The following is a 20,656-nucleotide window of genomic DNA, read 5'->3' on the forward strand; positions in this document are numbered from 1 at the left end:
TACTGTCTTCATGTTACAAGCCTGAGGAAACAGGCCATTACCTGGGCTGTGGTGATATAGTCATTTGCAGTAGAATTTAAGCCTAGATTGCTTATCTCTCAAGTCCAATCAGTGCTCTTTTGCATTATGTCTTGCTCCTGCTTCAGCCAGGAAGGGAATGAGAGAATCGCCTGTGGCTGATTTATTGGCGCCTGTGGTTGCCCAGAGAGGCCAAGCAGGACTTTCAGCTGCCCTCTATGCCTTACAAAATGGAGCTGTGAGCTTCCACCCTATCTCCTGAGGGGAATGTGAAGGAGCCAGGCTGTCTAGCTGGGGAGGAGGGGCCCAAGTGCCTTGGCCGTAAAATATCCTGGCCAGGACTGTGCTGGGAAGTGTTGCATAATGCCCTCCCCACTACTGAACCAAAGTGATTTATTTACTATGGTTCGTAGGTGGTGCCTGACCAACTTGTCGGTTTTAGCAATAACAGGGCCAGAAAAGAGTTGGGGGTTTTATGTTATTGCAGGGTTTTTCCTTGTTTTAAACAAGCAGTGCAGGTGCTCTTATCTTGATAAGTTATAAAGTGCTTCTTTCTACACCACTTCCTGTGCCCCTTTTCTGCATATTTATTCCAAATAGCATGTGAACTTCAGTCTTTTAAGGAGAGAAAGCTAAGAAAATACTGCTCCAGTTTATTAGCACAGGCTATGGAGACAGACCTGGCTTTTTATCTCCGCTTTATACCATTTGTTGATTGTGTGTCCTAAGCATAGGATTTTTCCTCATTTGTAAAATGGAAATGAAAATAATACATTAGTCATCACAGTGAGGATTTTAAGAGATAATGTATATACAGCACTTAGCACAAGGCCTTGCATATAGTATTTATTATAATAATAGGTTTTGAAAATAACCAGAATAGTAGTATTCTCCTTAAGAAAGGAAAGATACTGCTATTTGAACCTGCTTAGGGATAGAGGAGGAAGAAGAAACACCAGTTTCAGGATTATTTATTAAATTTATTTATACTTCTGGTTTATTTATTTTAGACAGAGTCTACCTCTGTCACCCAGGCTGGAGTGCAGCGGCGTAATTTCGGCTCACTGCTGCCTCCGCTTCCTGCGTTCAAGTGATTCTCTGGCCTCAGCCTCCCAAGTAGCTGGGATTACAGGCGCCTGCCACCACACCTGGCTAATTTTTGTATTTTTAGTAGAGACGGGGTTTAGCCATGTTGGCCAGGCTGGTCTTGAACTCCTGACCTCAAGTGATCCGCCCACCTTGGCCTTCCAAAGTGCTGGGATTACAGGTGTGAGCCACTGTGCCTGTCCCATATTTTCTTTATCCATTTGATTATCCGTGGACATTTGAGTTTTTCCCCCTTATTGGCAGCTCTTCTGCCTCAGCCTCCCAAGTAGCTGGGATTACAGGTGTCTGCCGCCATGCCCAACTAATTTTTGTATGTTTAGTAGAGACAGGGTTTCACCATATTGGTCAGGCTGGTCTTGAACTCTGACCTCAGGTGATCCGCCCTCCTTGGCCTCCTAAAGTGCTGGGATTACAGGCTTTTATTTACACTTCTACTTTCCCTTTGCTAACAGGAATTTTTTCTCTTTTGTGTGTGTGTGTGCGCTTTATTGGGAGAAAAAGTACTTAAGAGTTTTCAGTTATTTTTGATATTTTTCTAATTCATTTCTTCTCTGGTTACAAATCAGTCATGCATGGATGTTTTGTTTTTCCTGAAATCTCCAGGCACTTTAAGCAAAGGGTTTTATTAGCCCACTTGAGTAATGGGTTCATGGGAGTACCGTTCCATTGCGAAAGAAATATTAGTTTACCTGTATCCAGAAGTTTTAGTTACTCTTGTCTGTACTGTCTAGGTCTGTACTAGCATTGTAATTTTCCAGCTTTCTCCTGTCCTTCGAGTACCTTATTTTTTCTTTTAGAAATTTGGTCTGTCTTTAATGGACTAAGAAGAATCTTTTCCTTTCTTTCTCCGGGTTCTGATTTTTTTTTAAAGGTCTGTTAACAATTTGTGCTCACTGTTGTTAGTTTTCTTGTGTGCTTGGCTTTATCAGGCATCCTACAATGTCATGTTGGTTAGATGGGAGTTAGAAGTGCTTGGAGGTTGCCTATGTCTGCCAACAGGCAGGAGGCCCCAAACTAATGTTTCCCAGTTCCATTTAAGGTTTCTAGAGCATAACTACTCTTCCTGTATCATCTACCACCTCCACCTCGTACCCTCTTTGCTAACATTCTCAGTATATCTTAATAAGCAGATGTCTGGAATTATAGCAGATTTTACCTCAAACAGTATTTTCAGATTTGGAATTTCTATATCACTTTTAGATGTTATGAATTCCAATCTAGGTGTAATGGAGTAAGAGAGTAAATATTTCTTTTTCCTAAGTACTATTTGAAAAGAAGGCTGAAAATAGTGTGTTCCTCTGCCTCCCCACCCATGCCGGGTTGCCAGTTTAGGAGCACTTTTGTTTCTTTTTTTTCTTTCTTTTTTTTTTTTTTGAGACAGAGTTTCACTTTTGTTGCCCAGAGTGGAGTGCAGTGGTGTGATCTCGGCTCACCGCAACCTCCGCCTCCTGGGTTCAAGCGATTCTCCCGCCTCAGCCTCCCAAGCAGTGGGATTACAGGCATGTGCCACCACACCTGACTAATTTTGTATTTTTAGTAGAGACAGGGTTTCTTCATGTTGGTCAGGCTGGTCTCGAACTCCCGACCTCAGATAATCCACCTGCCTCAGCCTCCCAAAGTGCTGGGAGTGAGGCACTGTGCCCGGCCATGGAGCACTTTTGTTTCTTAATCTGGCCAGTGGAGGCAGAGTCTCGCTCTGTCGCCCAGGCTGGAGTGCAGTGGTGTGATCTCGGCTCACTGCAAGCTCCGCCTCCTGGGTTCATGCCATTCTCCTGCCTCAGCCTCCCAAGTAGCTGGGACTACAGGTGCCCGCCACCATGCCCGGCTACTTTTTAAAATATTTTTGGTAGAATTGGGATTTCACTGCGTTAGCCAGGATGGTCATGACCTCGTTATCTGCCCGCCTCGGCCTCCCAAAGTGCTGGGATTACAGACATGAGCCACCGCGCCCGGCCAATCTGGCCAATATTTTAAGGTTACAATTAGAATTACAGTTGTTGATATTTGTTCATTTAATGTAGTCAACATAATTTCCACACTTTGAATGCTCTTAAGGAATTGTTTATTTATAGAGACTAGTATAAAGTTGTTCTATCTTACTTAGTTGGAACTAATCCAGAGTTACTACAATCTAGAAAGTAAAGAAGGTTTTTTTTTATAGTCTCTTAAATATCACTGTAATTGTAGAGTGTGAAATAATTTCTTGGGTTTCCTTGGTCCCCTGTTCCTCTGAGGCAGTGGTTTTTTTTTTTTTTTTTTTTTTTTTTTGAGACAGAGTCTCGCTCTGTAGCCCAGGCTGGAGTGCAGTGGCGCGATCTGGACCTCGGCTCACTGCAAGCTCTGCCTCCCGGGTTCACGCCGTTCTCTTGCCTCAGCCTCCTGAGTAGCTGGGACTACAGGCGCCCACCACCATGCCCGGCTAATTTTTTGTATTTTTAGTAGAGACAGGGTTTCACTGTGGTCTCGATCTCCTGACCTCGTGATCCGTCCACCTCGGCCTCCCAAAGTGCTGGGATTACAAGCGTGAGCCACTGCACCCGGCCAGCAGTGGTTCTTAACTGAGGTGTCATGTTAGAATCACCTGGGAAGCTTTTTAAAAAAAGAATCTGGCCGAGAACAGTGGCCCACGCCTGTAATCCCAGCACTTTGGGAGACCAAGGCAGGTGGATCACCTGAGGTCAGGAGTTCGAGACCAGCCTGGCCAACGTGGCAAAACCCTGTCTCCACAAAAATACAAAAATTAGCCAGATGTGGTGGTGGGCGCCTGTAGTCCCAGCTACTCCGGAGGCTGAGGCAGAGAGAAGCACTTGAATCCAGGAGGCGGAAGTTACATTGAGCTGAGGTCACGCCACTGCACTCCAGCCTGGGTGACAGAGCGACACTCTGTATTAAAAAAGAAAAAAAAAACAGTCTGTGCCTCACCCCTAGGAATTCAGTTCTGTTTGGGCTAAGCCTGGGTTGGGACTCAGACATCAATACAGCTCTTCATAGAAGGTTTTACAGTATAGTCAGCAATAAGAACCTCTGTTTCAGGATAAAATGATTTCTACAAACATTTTTTCATTCTCTAGGTAATAAAATGTCACACCTCTACAGTCATGTGAAAGTTCCATTAAAAAAGTTAGTCGCTATATAAAGTCTTTTATCATATGGCACTTGAAATATTTTGCTTTTGCCTTTGTATTTATAGCCGTGAGTAAGTAGCTCAAAAAAGCTGTACATATTCCTCTGCCAACTTTCCTGTCTCCTTGTCTGAATGATAATTCATCATAAAGTCTCAGTGGTAAGCATTGACAGAGAAAATATCTAAGACTGTTTTCCTACAGAAACAGTCATCTTGCTCTTTTTGTTCCTTTTTTATTAAAGATTCTTACAGCCTGAGAGAATGAAGAGCTGTGTAGTCCAGGATATCAGTCTGGCTACCATAGATCTGAGAGTCCAGTCTAGTACAGTAGATTTTTCTAAATACATAAGAATCAAAGATATATATTGATTATCAAGCCAGCTTTAAACAAACATAGATACTAGTATAAAGTTGTTCCATCTTAATTTGAAGTAATCCAGAGTTACTACAATCTAGAAGGTAAAGAAGGTTTTTGTAATCTCTTAAATATCAATGCTAAACATATTATGATAATGTATCACTTTGATGACAGATAAAACTTCTAAAAAGGTAGCACTCTTACATTTTGATTCTAGTATTTATAAGTATAATAAAATGATACATTATTTTTCCGTAATTTCTCTCACATCTTAAAATTCTCATCAGAAAGTCTCAAATGTAACTTCTAAGCTCTTTCTGTATTCATGGGAAACTTTAGCTTTTTCACATACTAGAGAAAATAAAATAGACAGTCAAAGAATGATGAGCAAAGGCTATACAAAAAGTCTAGCTAATAGTTTGCAAAGTAGGTTGTATTAGAAAATGTTCTAATAACTTTGCACTGGAATGGGGCTATTGATTTGAAGTAATCTGATATATTACAACATCAAAGGTCTATTATGCAAAACAAGTTTGAACGCATCTCATGTGTACTTGGTGTTTTTTTTTTAATAGATTTTGTTTCATTTTATACACTTGAAAAGTTTACTCCCTTATTTGATTCAACATATTTGCAAAATCTGCCAACAGTATAAATGTTGAAAGTTCTAGATGGGGTTTTAAAGAAAGGGCCCTGGGTTTAAAGTCAGTCTTGAGGTATTACCAGCACCATTTAATTGCTAGTTGTTTGACTTCAGGTATGTTTCCTGCCTTCTCTGAGCCTGTGGTTCCCAGCCATAAAATGGAACTGATAGTACCTGCTCTACTACCTCACAAGATTTAAAAGAAAAAAAAAAAGAAAGAAAAAAAGATAGTGTAGGGCAGTGGTTCTCAGTGTGGTCCAAGGAGCCACTGAAGGTTTCATGGGTCAATAAGGATCTCCCTTATGTAAGAACAGATTCTCAATATACTCGAACCAAAACAACATATGACAACAGATTGAATGCAGAATCAGATAAGAGAGTCCAGCTGCATCTGTTAAAGCCAGGTATTAAAGAGGATTGCAAAATGTAAATTAATACCACTCCTCTCACTTGTTTTTGAAAGTTTTTTAAGGAAAAAATATGTTAGTATGTAATGGGTTTATTGCTATTTTAAATAAATATTTTAAAGTCTTTTAATTTTGAATATAGTAAATATTGATAAATATAATCTATATAAACAGCAGCTCTTCATAATCTGTAATACTTGTTTTTTGAGACAGAGTCTCGCTCTGTAGCCCAGGCTGGAATGCAGTGGTGTGATCTCGGCTCACTGCATCTTCCTCCTCCCAGGTCCCGGTTCAAGCAGTTTTCCTGCCTCAGCCTCCCAAGTAGCTGGGATTACAGGCACATGCCACCATGCCCAGCTATTTTTTTATTTTTATTTTTATTTTTATTTTTAGTAGAGGTGGGTTTCACCAAGTTGCCAGGCAGGTCTTGAACTCCTGACCTTGTGATCTGCCCACCTTGGTCTCCCAAAGTGCTGGGATTACAGGTGTGAGCCACCGCACCCAGCCTGTAATACTTTTTTTAAAAAGTGTAAATGGATCATGAGACCACAGGTTTTTAGAACTGCTGATAAACAGTAATGGTTGAGTAGGGCTGCTCTGCCTATGGAGTAGCCATTCTTTTATTTATTTTCTAATAAATTGCTTTCATTTAAAAAAAAAAAAACACAAAATGTTGGAGGAGGGGGCAATGGTTGAATAGTTCCTATCAGGACAATTTCCTGCAGATAAATATAAACTTGATAAATTTTTTTTTTCCCCTTTTGAGATGGAGTTTCGCTCTTGTTGCCCAGGCTGGAGTGCAGTGGCACGATCTCGGCTTACCGCAACCTCCGCCTCCCGGGTTCAAGCAACTCAGCTGCCTCAGCCTCTGGAGTAGCTGGTATTACAGGCATGTGCCACCACACCCGGCTAATTTTGTATTTTTAGTAGAGACGGAGTTTCTCCATGTTGATCAGGCTGGTCTCGAACTCCCGACCTCAGGTGATCTGCCCACCTCTGCCTCCCAAAGTGCTGGGATTACAGGCGTGAGCCACTGTGCCCAGCTGATGAAAGTTTTAAAAATGACTAGGTGACATTTGAGAATTACAGAAACTAGATTGAGGTCTGCAATTGGAAGAGGAGAACAGCAGTGAATAAGCTTCTGTTTTTATGGCTTTTAGACTGGCATAGGTCCCAGCTGGTGATATGAAGAGGTGGCTACAACTGTAATAACAACCTGTAATCTCTCTAGAAGAAATGGGGACAGAGCTCACAGTGATCACGCAGCTGGAAAGTGCAGGAGAAAATCCTAGAAAGAATGTTGGAGTGGCAGAACCCCAAACACTGTTTATAAACTCTGCTTGAATTTCTTGCAAACCCCTGAACTGTACATGTGTGGAGCAGCCTCCAAACAGCACACTTAAGGCTAGAGGAGCAGAGATTTTAGCTACTGTCCACCACAGGGGAGGCAGAACTTGGAGTTTAAGTCTAGCTGAGGTAATTGTCTACAAAAACAAAAACATAAACACTCTTTGGAAGAATATTACAGAATCTAGAGTCATTTGTATTAATCACAATATCTAGGCTATAATCCAGAAACCATCACCCTAATCAGTGGAGACTGACCCCACAATGAGCCAAAGGTTGGATTTAGCAGAGAAGATTTAAAGCAGCTATTATAACTATGCTCAAGGATGTAAAGCAAAATAATGTTGTATATGTGAACAAATAGGAAATCTCAGCAGAGAACTAGAAACTTTAAAAAAGAACGAAATGAAAATTTTATATCTGAAAATACAGTATTTGAAACAAAAATCTTGAATAGATTTAACAGAGCAGATAGAAGAGATAAGTCATTTAATTTGAGGATAGATTAATAGAAATTATCTAATCTGAAGTAGATAAATTATTGTATATGAAAGTTCTGTGTAAACTTCAGTGCTCTATGTAAGTTTCAGAGTTTATTACTCCAGGTTTCTTTCATATGTAAAGGGAAGAGGTGCATTTGGGTCTTCTTCTGATCTGAAGCTCCCTTATTGTCTTGTCCTGTCATGTCTGTGTCTAGGCTTTATGCCCTCTGGTTTCTTTATTTTTATTTTTATTTTTTTGAGACAGAATCTCGCTGTGTTGCCTAGGCTGGAGTGCAATGGATCTCAGCTCACTGCAACCTCTGCCTCCTGGGTTCAAGTGATTCTTCGGCCTCAACGTCCCAAGTAGCTGGGATTACAGGCATATGCTCCCACACCCGGCTAATTTTTGTATTTTGAGTAGAGGCGGGGTCTCACCATGTTGTCCAGGCTGGTCTCAAACTCCTGGCCTCAAGTAGTCCACTCACCTTGTCCTCCTAAAGTGCTGGGATTACAGGCGTGGGCCACTGCGCTTGGCCTAGCCTCTGGTTTCTAATATCCCCTGCAGTCAAATATTTGGCCCTTGCTGCTTTCCTGTGCTATTGTCAGAGGTCACCAGGAATCTTTTGGTCATTACACTCGACATGTTTGTAATGGGCCTCACCCCCATGTTTCTCGTCAGTTATTTTGCACCATTGCCACCTCCTTTCTGCAAGGTCATTGCTTTTCCTCAATGACGATGTTTTCTTATTTCTCCTTCTCTGTCTTATTGTGTCTTTTCTGTTTTCCAAAGATTCATTCTTAGCTTTTTTCCCTCTTATTTCATTCTACTTTTTAGTCTACTTTATTATTTTCATACTTGGTTACTTCAGCCTTGTCATTTTAGAGGCCTCTTCTCCCTCCCCGGCTCTGCTCTCTCTAGAGCCCAGTCCTGCTTCTTGTCTCTGCTGATCACTAAACATAACATTTCTACTTAGGTATCTGGTAGACATTTGGAGCTCAGGGTGTCTGAGGTGAAACCTCTATTCTTCTTCTTCTTCTTTTTTTTTTTTTTTTTTTGAGGCGGAACTCGCTCTTGTTGCCCAGGCTGGAGTGCAATGGCGTGATCTTGGCTCACTGCAACCTCTGCTTCTCGGGCTCAAGCGGTTCTCCTGCCTCAGCCTCCTGAGTAGCTGGGATTACAGGCACCCGCCATCACGTCTGGCTAATTTTTTGTATTTTTAGTAGAGACGGGGTTTCACCATGTTGACCATGGGTGGTCTCGAACTCCTGACCTCAGGTGATCCGCCCGCCTCGGCCTCCCAAAGTGCTGGGATTACAGGTGTGAGCCACCGCACCTGGCCTTTTTTTTTTTTTTTTTTTTTTTTTTTTGAGGTGGGAGCCTCTTATCAAGCCAGTTTCTGTACTACTTCTCTAATGTTCTGGGACTCTGCCTTTATATCAACACCTAGCACGTGGCAGTTACTCTGAAAATGTGATCTGAAGGAATGGATGAATTCTTCTATTTACCCAAGCTGGAATTCTGAGACTCACCTTTGATTTGATCTCTGTGGTGACCACATCCAATCTGTTGCCAAGTCATGTCAGTTTTGTGTCTAATGTATCTCTTGTATTCCTTCCTCCATTCCCACCACAATTACTTTGATATCATAGTAGGCTTCTAGCCAGTCTTTTCTTTCTCCATGCCTTTTCCCTTGCTAATATTTTTTATATGTTGCTATTAGAGCAGTCTTGATTCATGCCTAATGATGGTGATGATGATAATGCCTCGTATTTATTAAGCACTTACTATGGGCCCACTATTTCTAAGTGCATTATATCATTAAATTCAAATAACTTTTAAGTTAGATACTGTCATTATCCATATTTTATAAGTGAAATGGAGGCCCAGAGAGTTAAGTATCTTGCCAAGACCATGCAGCTAGTAAATGGCAGAGCTAAAATTTTAAGCTGTCTGATTTTAGTTCAAGCTTTAACTACCACACTCTGTTCTCCCTCCCACAGAGTAAGGTAACTGATCATGCTGTTCTTACTCAAACGTCTTAGATAGTTGATTTCAAACACTATACTACTTTTCAGTCTTATATTCAGTATCCTTTGTGAGCTGACCACATCTCATTATTTCTGTTACTTTGGTTTTTTTTCTATGCCAGACTGAATCCTTCTGTTACCTAAATATTCATATTCTTCCCAGTAATTTTATTCATTTTATTTTTTTTCTGCCTGGCCTTCTTTCCCATTGAGTTGCCTGTGTTTGTCTCCCTCTGATAGCATGTTCTCTAACTGCTCTATGCTACTAAATGCATTTATTTCATATTATAATTATGGTTTGATGTTTTATCTTTCCTGTGAGCCTGTAATCTTGAGTGTAACATCTGTCATTTTTTTCTGTCTCCATGCCTTGTACAATGCACGCTTTTACATATTTTTTCTTTATTAAATTGCTCTTCAAAAAATCTGTTGAATAAGTGAAGAATTTAACTATTACCCATAGACCATTAACCATAAGATTCCCATATGGGTGGCTTATTAGTGTGCTATGTCTCATTTCCCTGTGGTTCAGTAGTTCATTGTACTACATAATGGGAAGAACTGGTGAAAATGTTTATGATCTGAGGGTTTGGTGTTTTTTTGTTTTTGTTTTTGTTTTTTGAGACAATTTATCAGGCTAATTTAAGATACTTCAGTTTTTTCAAAAAATTGATTATTATTCAAAAAATAATCATTTCATTGATTCTAAGACACGTTTTTCACATGCTGAAATTGTCAATATAGATTTTTATTTTGTTAGGCTCAGCACAGTGGCTCATGCCTGTAATGCTAGCACTTTAGGAGGCCGAGGTGGGCAGATCACCTGAGGTCAGGAGTTTGAGACCAGCGTGGCCAACATGGTGAAATCACATCTCTATTAAAAATACAAAAATTAGCTGGACATGGTGGCGGGCACCTGTAATGCCAGCTACTTGGGAGGCTAGGCAGGAGACTCACTTAAACCTGGGAGGCGGAGGTTGCAGTGAGCTGAGATGGAGCCATTGCACTCCAGCCTGGTCAACAAGATCAAAACTTCATCTCTAATAATAATAATAATAATAAAATTTGGGGATTATTCCACATCAGTACATTAAATATGTAGTTTTAATAGATTCTACCTTTTTTTTTTCTTTTTGAGACGGAGTCACGCTCTATCATCCAGGCTAGAGTACAGTGGCGCGATCTTGGCTCACTGCAAGCTCTGCCTCCTGGGTTCACGCCATTCTCCTGCCTCAGCCTCCCAAGTAGCTGGGACTACAGGCACCCGCCACCATGCCCAGCTAATTTTTTGCATTTTTAGTAGAGATGGGGTTTCACTGTGTTAGCCAGAATGATCTCGATCTCCTGACCTCGTGATCCGCCCGCCTCGGGCTCCCAAAGTGCTGGGATTACAGGCGTGAGCCACCGTACCCGGCTTTTTTTTTTTTTTTTGAGACAGGGTCTCGCTCTGCCACCCAGGCTGAAGTGCAGTGGCATGATCATGGCTCGCTGTAGCCTCGATCTTCCTGGCTCAAGATGTCCTCCTGACTCAGCCACCCAAGTAGCTGGGACTAAGGCATGCACCACCATGCCTGGCTAATTTTTGACACATAGGAAGCACTATAAAATGTTAGCTATATTTATTATATTACTGATCACTTAGCTGTCTGCTGCCCAAGCCACTGCCTGTCTCCAGACGGCTAACCCCGCATTCCATCACTGACCTCCTTAGACCTTGGTCTAACTGGCTGGTGTGGAAACCTCATTCTTTTTTTCAGTGTCTGCTCTTTCAAAGGATGTTCTCCTGGCCACCCAGTGATGCCCTTTATACTACAGCTACCAGGGCTCTCTCCACAGTAGGGTAGAGAAGATGAGATAGTCTCGCACCTGCCTGAAACCAGGGCACTTCTGAATGTCTTTGCTGCTTATACTCGGCTTCTCGGCCAGAATTCTGCATATTCTTCCTCATATAGGCTCCCCCGACAGTTGTTCCACCTTGCCTTCTACTTCCTTTGGGAACCTACATTCTAATGTGCATCTGAATCCAGATGAGATCAGGGTTTAAGTTCTTTCTTTTTTGTTTGTGGTTTTTTTTTTTTGGTTTTTTGTTTTGTTTTGTTTTTTTGAGACAGTTTCACTGTTGCCCAGGCTGGAGTGCAGTTGTGTGATCACAGCTCACTGCAGCCTTGACCTCCCAGGCTTAAGTGATCCTCCTGCCTCAGCCCCCCAAGTAGCTGGGAGTACAGGTGCATGCCACCATACCCAGCTAATTGTTTTATTTTTTGTGGAGATGAGGTTTCACTATATTGCTCAGGCTGGTCTCGAATACCTGGGCTCAAGCCTCATCTTCCCAAGGTGCTGGGATTACAGGCATGAGCCACTGCACCGGCTTAAGTTCTTTCTCATGAGGCTCTTGGGCCACAATTAAATTGGGGATGTGGCTTGACATCTATTTTAAGGGTTCCTGAGCTACTGTGACTGATAAGTCCCCTAAACATTTGATGAGAGGTGGGAGGCCAGTATCCCCTGAGTACCAGAGGATCCGTGAGGAGGAGTGACATCTCTAGCTCAGCCAGGATACCCTGTTATGTTATTAACATATAGCTGACATCAAGTAGCAGTTTCCATTACAACATGGTTTTCACATAAGTTATCTCATTTAACTCTGAGGCAGGAATCAGTATCTCATTTTCATTTTTCTAATGAGGAAACAAGATTAGAAACATTGTGTTCACATAGATGGAAAAGGACAGGTCTGTCTTCGTGTGTCACTCATACCAAGCTATCTTCTTATCAGAGGAAAAAGGGTCATATTTTATGGTTCAGCAGAGTTTATATCAGTTGGCATAATGGAGGAATTTAGTGTTAGCCGTGTTTGCAGTGAAAGTAATAGGATGGAAAACTTGAATAATTTCATTTAAATTTAGGTTTCCTTGTTACTTTGTAGGTTTGTGTGAACTGTAGACAATTTTATGTTAATAAAAAGTAATGCGTATATAAATACACACCTATATATATTTATCTTGTCGTTTTTTCAGAACCACAATGGACACTGCCAGCCATAGCCTTGTTCTTCTCCAACAACTGAACATGCAGCGAGAATTTGGTTTTCTGTGTGATTGCACAGTTGCAATTGGAGATGTTTACTTCAAAGCCCACAGAGCGGTGCTTGCTGCTTTTTCTAACTATTTCAAGATGATATTTATTCACCAAACAAGGTAAGGATGTGTTTTTGTAAATAAGAATTTTTAATATTGTGATTTATATAAGCCTTATTATAATATCATTTTGGAAATTCTTTGTTACAGAGTCACCCTAAGAAGTAAAGTTATAATTTTTTCTTTTTTTTTTTTTGGAGATGGAGTCTTGCTCTGTCACCCAGGCTGAAGTGCAATGGCGCAATGTCGGCTCACTGTAACTTCCACTGCCCAGGTTCAAGCGATTTTCATGCCTCAGCCTCCTGAGTACCTGGGATTATGGGCGCGTGCCACCACGCCTGGCTAATTTTTGTATTTTTAGTAGAGGTAGGGTTTCACCATGTTGGTCAGGCTGATCTCGAACTCCTGACCTCAGGTGATTTGCCTGCCTCAGCCTCCCAAAGTGTTGGGATTGCAGGCGTGAGCCACTGTGCCTGGCTAAATTATAATAATTTTTTATACATTAGTAATTATACTCAGTGGGTAGGCTCCATAGTGGAAAATAAGAATGAAACTAAGAATAGCTAAAATTGGCCAGTTGCCGTGGCTCACATCTGTAATCCCAGCACTTTGGGAGGCCAAGGTAGGCGGATCACAAGGTCAGGAGTTCGAGACCAGCCTGGCCAATATGGTGAAACCCCGTCTCTACTAAAAATACAAAAATTAGCCAGGCATGGTGGACAGCTGTAGTCCCAGCTACTCGGGAGGCTAAGGCAGGAGAATCACTTGTACCTGGGAGGTGGAGGTTGCAGTGAGCCGAGATCATGCCACTGCATTCCAGCCTGGGTGACGGAGCAAGACTCTGTCTCAAAAAAAAAAAAATAGCTAAAATTTACTGAAGGCTTATCCCATACCAAAGCACTAAGTATTTGCCCTGTAGTGTAAATTCTACTGCCCTCCCTATTTTAGGGAAAGGAAAACTGAGACTGAGTTAAGTAACTTGCCCATGCAGGATTATATAGCCAATAAGTTTGATACAGATTTGTCTGAAGCTATGTCTATGCTTTTAGTCACTAAGCTGTTAATTTTTATTTCATGTAACACTTTTGTTTTATTATTTTTTATTTTTTTTGAGATGGAGTCTAGCTCTGTTGCCCAGGCTGGAGTGCAGTGGTGCGATCTCAGTACACTGCAACCTCCACCACCCAGGTTCAAGCAGTTCTCTTGCCTTAGCCTTCCAAGTAGCTGGGACTATAGGTGTGTGCCGCCACGCCTGGCTAATTTTTGTATTTTTTAGTAAGGATGGGGTTTCACTATGTTGGCCAGGCTGAACTCGAACTCTTGACATCAGGTGATCTGCCCGCATTGGTCTTCCAAATTGCTGGGATTACAGGCGTGAGCCACTGCACCCGGGCTCATATAACACTTTCATAGCAAAGTTTCAGTATCCTAATTCTACCTGCCATATGGTCTGTATTATAGTTTAAGGGTCACTTGTTTCAAATATTTTTTCAAAATTACTTTGCTTTTTCAAATTTGGGTTAATCCAACATATTAGGTATATAGGGAGGGGGAAGGAAAGTGGTATTCAGATTCTAACCTTTTGGTAGAGTAGTTTTATTCCATCCTAGATTGAAAGTGACGGAACACTCTATGTTTTTTTAAATAACCTTACTTGAAATAGGAGTTCAGCCTCAATTATACATTGTAATTGTTTTTGTTTTTGTTTTTTTTGAAGACAGAGTTTCACTCTTGTTGCCCAGGCTGGAGTACAATGGTGCAATCTCGGCTCACTGTAACCTCCACCTCCTGGGTTCAAGTGATTCTCCTGCCTCAGCCTCCTGAGTTAACTGGGATTACAGGCATGCACCACCACGCCCTGATAATTTTGTGGTTTTAGTAGAGACGGGGTTTCTCCATGTTGGTCAGGCTGATCTAGAACTCCCGACCTCAGGTGATCCACCCGCCTCGGCCTCCCAAAGTGCTGGGATTATAGACGTGAGTCACCATGCCCGGCCTTAATTGTTTATTCATTCAAATATTTATTGAATAAGTATTCAATATGTAAGGCTCTGTGCTATACCTCAGTGTATTAATCCGTTCTCATGCTGCTGTAAGGACGTACCTGAAACTGGGGGGTTTTTTTAAATTTTTTTTTTGATACAGAGTCTCACTCTGTCCCCCAGGCTGGAGTGTAATGGTGTGATTTCGGCTCACTACAAGCTCCAACTCCTAGGTTCAGGTGATTCTTGTGAGCCTCCAAATAGCTGGGATTACAGGTGTGTACCACCACACCCAACTAATTTTTGTATTTTTTGTAGAGACAGGGTTTCATCACATTGCCCAGGCTGGTCTTGAACTACTGACCTCAGGTGATCCACCTGCTTCAGCCTCCCAAAGTGCTGGGATTACAGGCATGAGCCATTGCACCTGGCCCGAGACTAGGTAGTTTAAAAAGGAAAGTGATTTAATTGACTCACAATTCCTCAGGGCTTGATAGGCCTCAGGAAACTTACAATCATGGCAGGAGAGGAAGCAAACACTTCCTTCTTCACATGGTGTCAGGAAGAGGAAGAATGAGAGCCAGGTGAAGGGGGAAGCCCCTTATAAAACCATCAGATCTCGTGAGAACTTACTATCATGAGAATAGCATGGAGGCACCACCCCATGATTCAGTTACCTCCTATCAGGTCCCTCCCACCACACATGGGAATTATGGGAATTATGGGAATTACGATTGAAGATGAGAGTTGGGTGATATGGGTCAAACCATATCACCCAATAACAGGTAAGTTATAATCTCTGTCTTTGAGCAATTCATAGTCTAATAAGTAATGTGTATAAAGCAAATAGTTGTGCTGTAATTGACCCTTCTGTGCCTCCATTTCCTTATCTATAAAATGTTTGAATAGTATACTCACCCCATGGGTACTGAGAAGATTAAATGGATTAATAGTATTGAAATGCTTAGAATAAAGTTTTGCACTGTTAGCTACTGTTACTGTTAATAATAATGCCTTAAGTCTGTCATAGAAGTGTATACAAGATAGAGTAAGGTTTCAGTGGCCCTATTTTGAGAAGGTTGGAACGGGCTTTACAGAGATCCTGGATCATGAAGAATCAGAAGGAGTTTTTCAGATGTTGTAGAAGGACTCAAGAATGTGCATCATAGGCAGAGGGAAAAAATGGCATGAAAACATATACAGATATATGAACCAGGCCAGCTCATTCAGACCACAGAATAGATCGGAATGGTTGAAACATACGGCACAAAGTGGAGAGGAGATTGGAGTGGGGACAAGTAATGGGCAACTTTTTCTGGCAAATGAAGGAGTTTCTTATCTGACCTAAGTGTCAGTGTAGATTACTCTCACTATATTGGAAACGCCACCTTCAGAGCAGTCTCTTGAGAGCTGTGAGCTGGTTCAGCTCTCAGTGCACCTGTTATGTGCTTGCTAAACTGAACCCAGGTGATACAAAGGTAGGCCTGCTATGTGGTATCTCTGTATTGAGCAACTAAAAATCATGTTATTAGAACCCTGAACTGATATTTTTAAAAGCCCTGCCACAAACCATGTTAGTGGGTGGGTTAGAGCTAAGAGTGGAACCCAGTAGAGGAAGAGGGAAGTCCTAAGGTATCAAGACTAAAGCAATGGATTGTCAGCATACTGCCACCCAGAGCAATCTGATGCACTGATATAAACTTATGCTTCAGGGAAGGTAAGTCCATTCACTGATTTCATTGTTCCTTGATAGCAACATTTCCTTCAGGTTGTCTCTATTCTAATTTTGCAGGGATATGTCTGATTTCTTACATACTTATTTCCATCTATTACTTGAATTCTAGATTCATATGTAAAAATTGAAATTTGGGATTATTTTTAAGCTTTTCAAAATTATACCTGTATTCATTGTGATTTATTTATTTATTTTTATTTTTAATTATTTGAGACAGAGTCTGGCTCTGTTGCGCAGGCTGGAGTGCAGTGGCACGATCCTAGGTCACTGCAACTTCTGCTTCCCGGACTCAAGTGTTCCTGCCATGTCAGCCTCCCGAGTAGCTTGGACTATAGGTGCATGCCACCACGACTGGCTAATTTTTTGTTTGTTTGTTTTGTATTTTTGTAGAGACAGGATTTTGCTGTGTTGCCCAGGTTGATCTTGAACTCCTGAGCTCAAGTGATCCACCTGCCTCAGCCTCCCAAAGTGCTGGGATTACAGGCATAAACCACCATGCCTGGCCTCTCATTTGTGGTTTAAAGAACACATATATGAATATATTTGGGAAGCCAAAATAAGATTAGCATTTGGATTTTAAATATTATCAATTTCAATGGATTCTTTTTTTTTTTTTTTTTTTTTTTTTTGAGACAGAGTCTCTTTCTGTTGCCCAGGCTGAAGTGTGGTGGTGTGATCTCAGCTCACTGCAACCTCTGCCTCCCAGGTTCAAGCAATTTTCCTGCTTCAGCCTCCCTAGTAGCTAGGACCACAGGCGTGTGCCACCATACCCGGCTAGTTTTTTGTAATTTTAGTAGAGACGGGGTTTCACCATGTTGGTCAGGCTTGTCTTGAACTCAGATGATCCACCTGCCTTGGCCTCCCAAAGTGCTGGAATTACAGGCGTGAGCCACTGCACCTGGCCGATTTCAATAGATTCTTTCAACAGTTTTAAGATATTTTTGTTGTGGCTATAAACATGTAAAATTTGCCATTTTAACTATTTTTAATTATACAATGCAGTGGTGATAATCACATTCACAATGTTGTACAACCATTATTACTATCTATTTCCAAAACTTTTTTATCACCCCAAACAGAAACTTTGTACCCGTTAAGCAATAATGCCCCATCTCACCCTCTCAACCCCTGGAAACCGCTAATTTACTTTCTATCTCTATGACTTTCCCTATTCTAGATATTTTATACAATACTCATCCTTTTGTGTCTGTCTTATTTTACTTAGCATGATATTTTCGGGGTTCTCTACGTTGTAGCAGGTATCAGAACTTCCTTCTTTTATGGTTGAATAATATTCCATTGTATGTGTAAGCCATCTTGTGTTTATCCACTCATCTTTTGGTGGACACTCAGCTTCTTTCTACCTTTTGGCTACTGTAGTAATGTTGCAGTGAACATTGGCATACAGGTATCTGTTTTGAGTCCCTGTTTTTAGTTCTTTTGATTGTTTACTCGACAGACTGTTAAATTCCTTAAGAGCAGGGTACCTATTTTATTCATCAATTTTCTACCCCTGGCATCTAGTATAGTGCATATCACTTAGGAGTCATTCGATTAACGTTGAACTAATCGGAATGTGTCTATGTTTCCTAACTTTAGGCAGTAGATTGAATACAGGAAGACTTTTTGGTAGGCCATAAAGTTGGTATAAAATGAAAGTTTAAGTGTTGCCATGTTTTATAAGGCAGATTGCTAAGTTTGAACTTCTTAGGAAGAAATTGCTTTAGTCTCAGACTATGCTGTTAGCTGAAAGGCCAACTAGGTTGTGTTTCATTTCTTGTGGGTCTGTTTTTGTTTTTAACAGTGAATGCATAAAAATACAGCCAACTGACATCCAACCTGACATATTCAGCTATTTGTTGCATATTATGTACACGGGGAAAGGGCCAAAGCAGATTGTGGATCATAGTCGTTTGGAGGAAGGGATTCGATTTCTTCACGCCGACTACCTTTCTCACATTGCAACTGAAATGAATCAAGTGTTCTCACTGGAGACTGTGCAGTCCTCAAATTTATATGGCATTCAGATCTCAACAACCCAAAAAACAGTTGTGAAACAAGGACTGGAGGTCAAAGAAGCTCCTTCTAGTAACAGTGGAAACAGAGCTGCTGTCCAGGGTGACCACCCCCAGTTACAGCTGTCTCTTGCTATTGGTCTGGATGATGGCACTGCAGACCAGCAGAGGGCCCATCCTGTCACCCAGGCGCTGGAGGAGCACCAGAAGCCCCCAGTTTCCATCAAGCAGGAGAGATGTGACCCAGAATCTGTGATCTCCCAGAGCCACCCCTCACCCTCATCAGAGGTGACAGGCCCCACTTCTACTGAAAACAGTATCAAAATACACTTATGCCATTACTGTGGGGAACGTTTTGATTCCCGTGGTAAGCTAAGGCAACATCTCCATACACATGTGTCTGGATCCCTGCCATTCGGTGTTCCTGCTTCCATTCTGGAAAGCAATGACCTTGGTGAAGTGCATCCCCTTAATGAAAACAGCAAGGCCCTTGAATGCCACAGGCTCAGCTCCTTCATTGTTAAGGAGAATGAACAGCAGCCAGACCACACCAACCGGGATACCACAGAGCCTTTGCAGATCAGTCAAGTATCTTTGATCTCCAAAGACGCAGAGCCAGTAGAATTAAACTGTAATTTTTCTTTTTCAAGGAAAAGAAAAATGAGCTGTACCATCTGTGGTCATAAATTCCCTCGAAAGAGCCAATTGTTGGAACACATGTATACACACAAAGGTAAATCTTACAGATATAACCGATGCCAAAGGTTTGGTAATGCATTGGCCCAGAGATTTCAGCCATACTGTGACAACTGGTCTCATGTCTCCCTGAAAAGTTCTCGCTTGTCACAAGAACACTTAGACTTGCCTTGTGCCTTAGAGTCAGAGCTTACACAAGAAAATGTGGATGCTATCCTAGTTGAGTAGCAGCTTCTCTTTCAGAATTTTTATACCAATTCTGAAAAAGAAAATTCGCATGGCATTTTTTATTCATAAATTATTTTCCTCCTCAAGTTTGGTTGACTTTTTTTCTTCACAGCTTATCCATGGTTTTAAGGTTGTATATATTAGATCTTCTCATAAGACATATTAATATGTGGCTATTAAAATGTAACATTCAATTACTACTGTGAACTTTTCACAAATGAAATTACAATTTAGAAATCAGAAATCAATGTAGAAATATGGAAACTTTAAATAGTTATTTATAGAATTTCTAAGTTTTTCCAGTTACAGAACCAGTAAAATCAGATTGAATATAAAGTAAATGAAATCTGTTTTAAAGCATATTCTAAACTATCACTTCTGCCTACATTTCACATGAATTCACTCCTACAAGAATTATTTTTAAATATTTTCTTCCATATAGGAAATTAATACTTATTTTAGTGCATAACTATATGTTATACATATGTTATAATGTATAAAAATTTATTTTAAGATATACCAAATCATGAGTAGTTTTATTTTTTAACAACTAGCTCTACAACATCTTACCTACATGGCTTCTCTTTACTTTTTAACATTGAGTATACCTCATTTTTTTTTTTTTTTTTTTTTTGAGACAGTCTCCCTCTGACGCCCAGGCTGGAGTGCAGTGACGTGATCTCGGCTCACTGCAAGCTCCACCTCCGGGTGCACGCCATTCTGCCTCAGCCTCCTGAGTAGCTGGGACTACAGGCGCCTACCACCATGCCCAGCTAACTTTTTTGTATTTTTTTAATAGAGACGGGGTTTCACCGTGTTAGCCAGGATGGTCTTGATCTCTTGACCTCGTGATCCGCCCGCCTCGGCCTCCCAAAGTGCTGGGATTACAGGCATGGTATACCTCATTTTTAATAAGAAACAGTTAAAAGAAAGGGAGAAGAGTCAGAGAGAAATTAAAAAATCTTTAAGAAACAGTAAGATATACACACATAGATAAACATGCAGAGACAGAGACTGAGCTAGAACTACATTGACTAAAAACCCCAGGGTTGTTACCTTGGTGTATAGTGTTTTCTTAGACAGCTTAAAAAGCAATTTGAGATTTTTATGACCAGAGGTTTACATGAGTTGAAAGAGAAAGATGATAAAATATAAATCATCTTTCTACCCTCAATGTCAGAGGATTTTTGGGGCTTCCTGGGTTGATACTAATTTTCTAAAAACCACTTGAAAAAGTAGTTTTTCAGTGGCACAGTTTTTACTTTTTTCCTGATCCATAAAGCCAGCAAAGTGGATACATTCAGTGTTCTGTAACTGCATTTAAAATCCATGATGTTAGCTTTCCCTCT

At 41.1% G+C, this 20,656-nt stretch overlaps 1 protein-coding gene across 7 annotated transcripts in view; it reads left to right on the top strand.

Annotated features, from left to right (window-relative positions):
- Window positions 1–19,831, top strand: part of ZBTB25 (zinc finger and BTB domain containing 25) — a 22,656-nt gene extending 2,825 nt beyond the window's left edge. For 6 of the 7 annotated variants that reach the window (XM_031668062.1, XM_031668058.1, XM_031668060.1 and 3 more), the window contains exons 2-3: window positions 12,532–12,711; window positions 18,173–19,831. In XM_031668062.1, coding sequence (XP_031523922.1) covers window positions 12,539–12,711; window positions 18,173–19,307 — 1,308 coding nt within the window. In that variant the 5' untranslated portion in view covers window positions 12,532–12,538 and the 3' untranslated portion in view covers window positions 19,308–19,831. Of the gene's footprint in view, window positions 1–3,966; window positions 5,655–12,531; window positions 12,712–18,172 lie in introns of those variants that run through there. The other variant, XM_031668063.1, reaches the window with a different exon arrangement.
- The last annotated feature ends 825 nt before the right edge of the window (window positions 19,832–20,656 follow it).

This window comes from Papio anubis, chromosome 7 (assembly GCF_008728515.1).
Source record: "Papio anubis isolate 15944 chromosome 7, Panubis1.0, whole genome shotgun sequence".
NCBI lineage: Eukaryota > Metazoa > Chordata > Mammalia > Primates > Cercopithecidae > Papio > Papio anubis.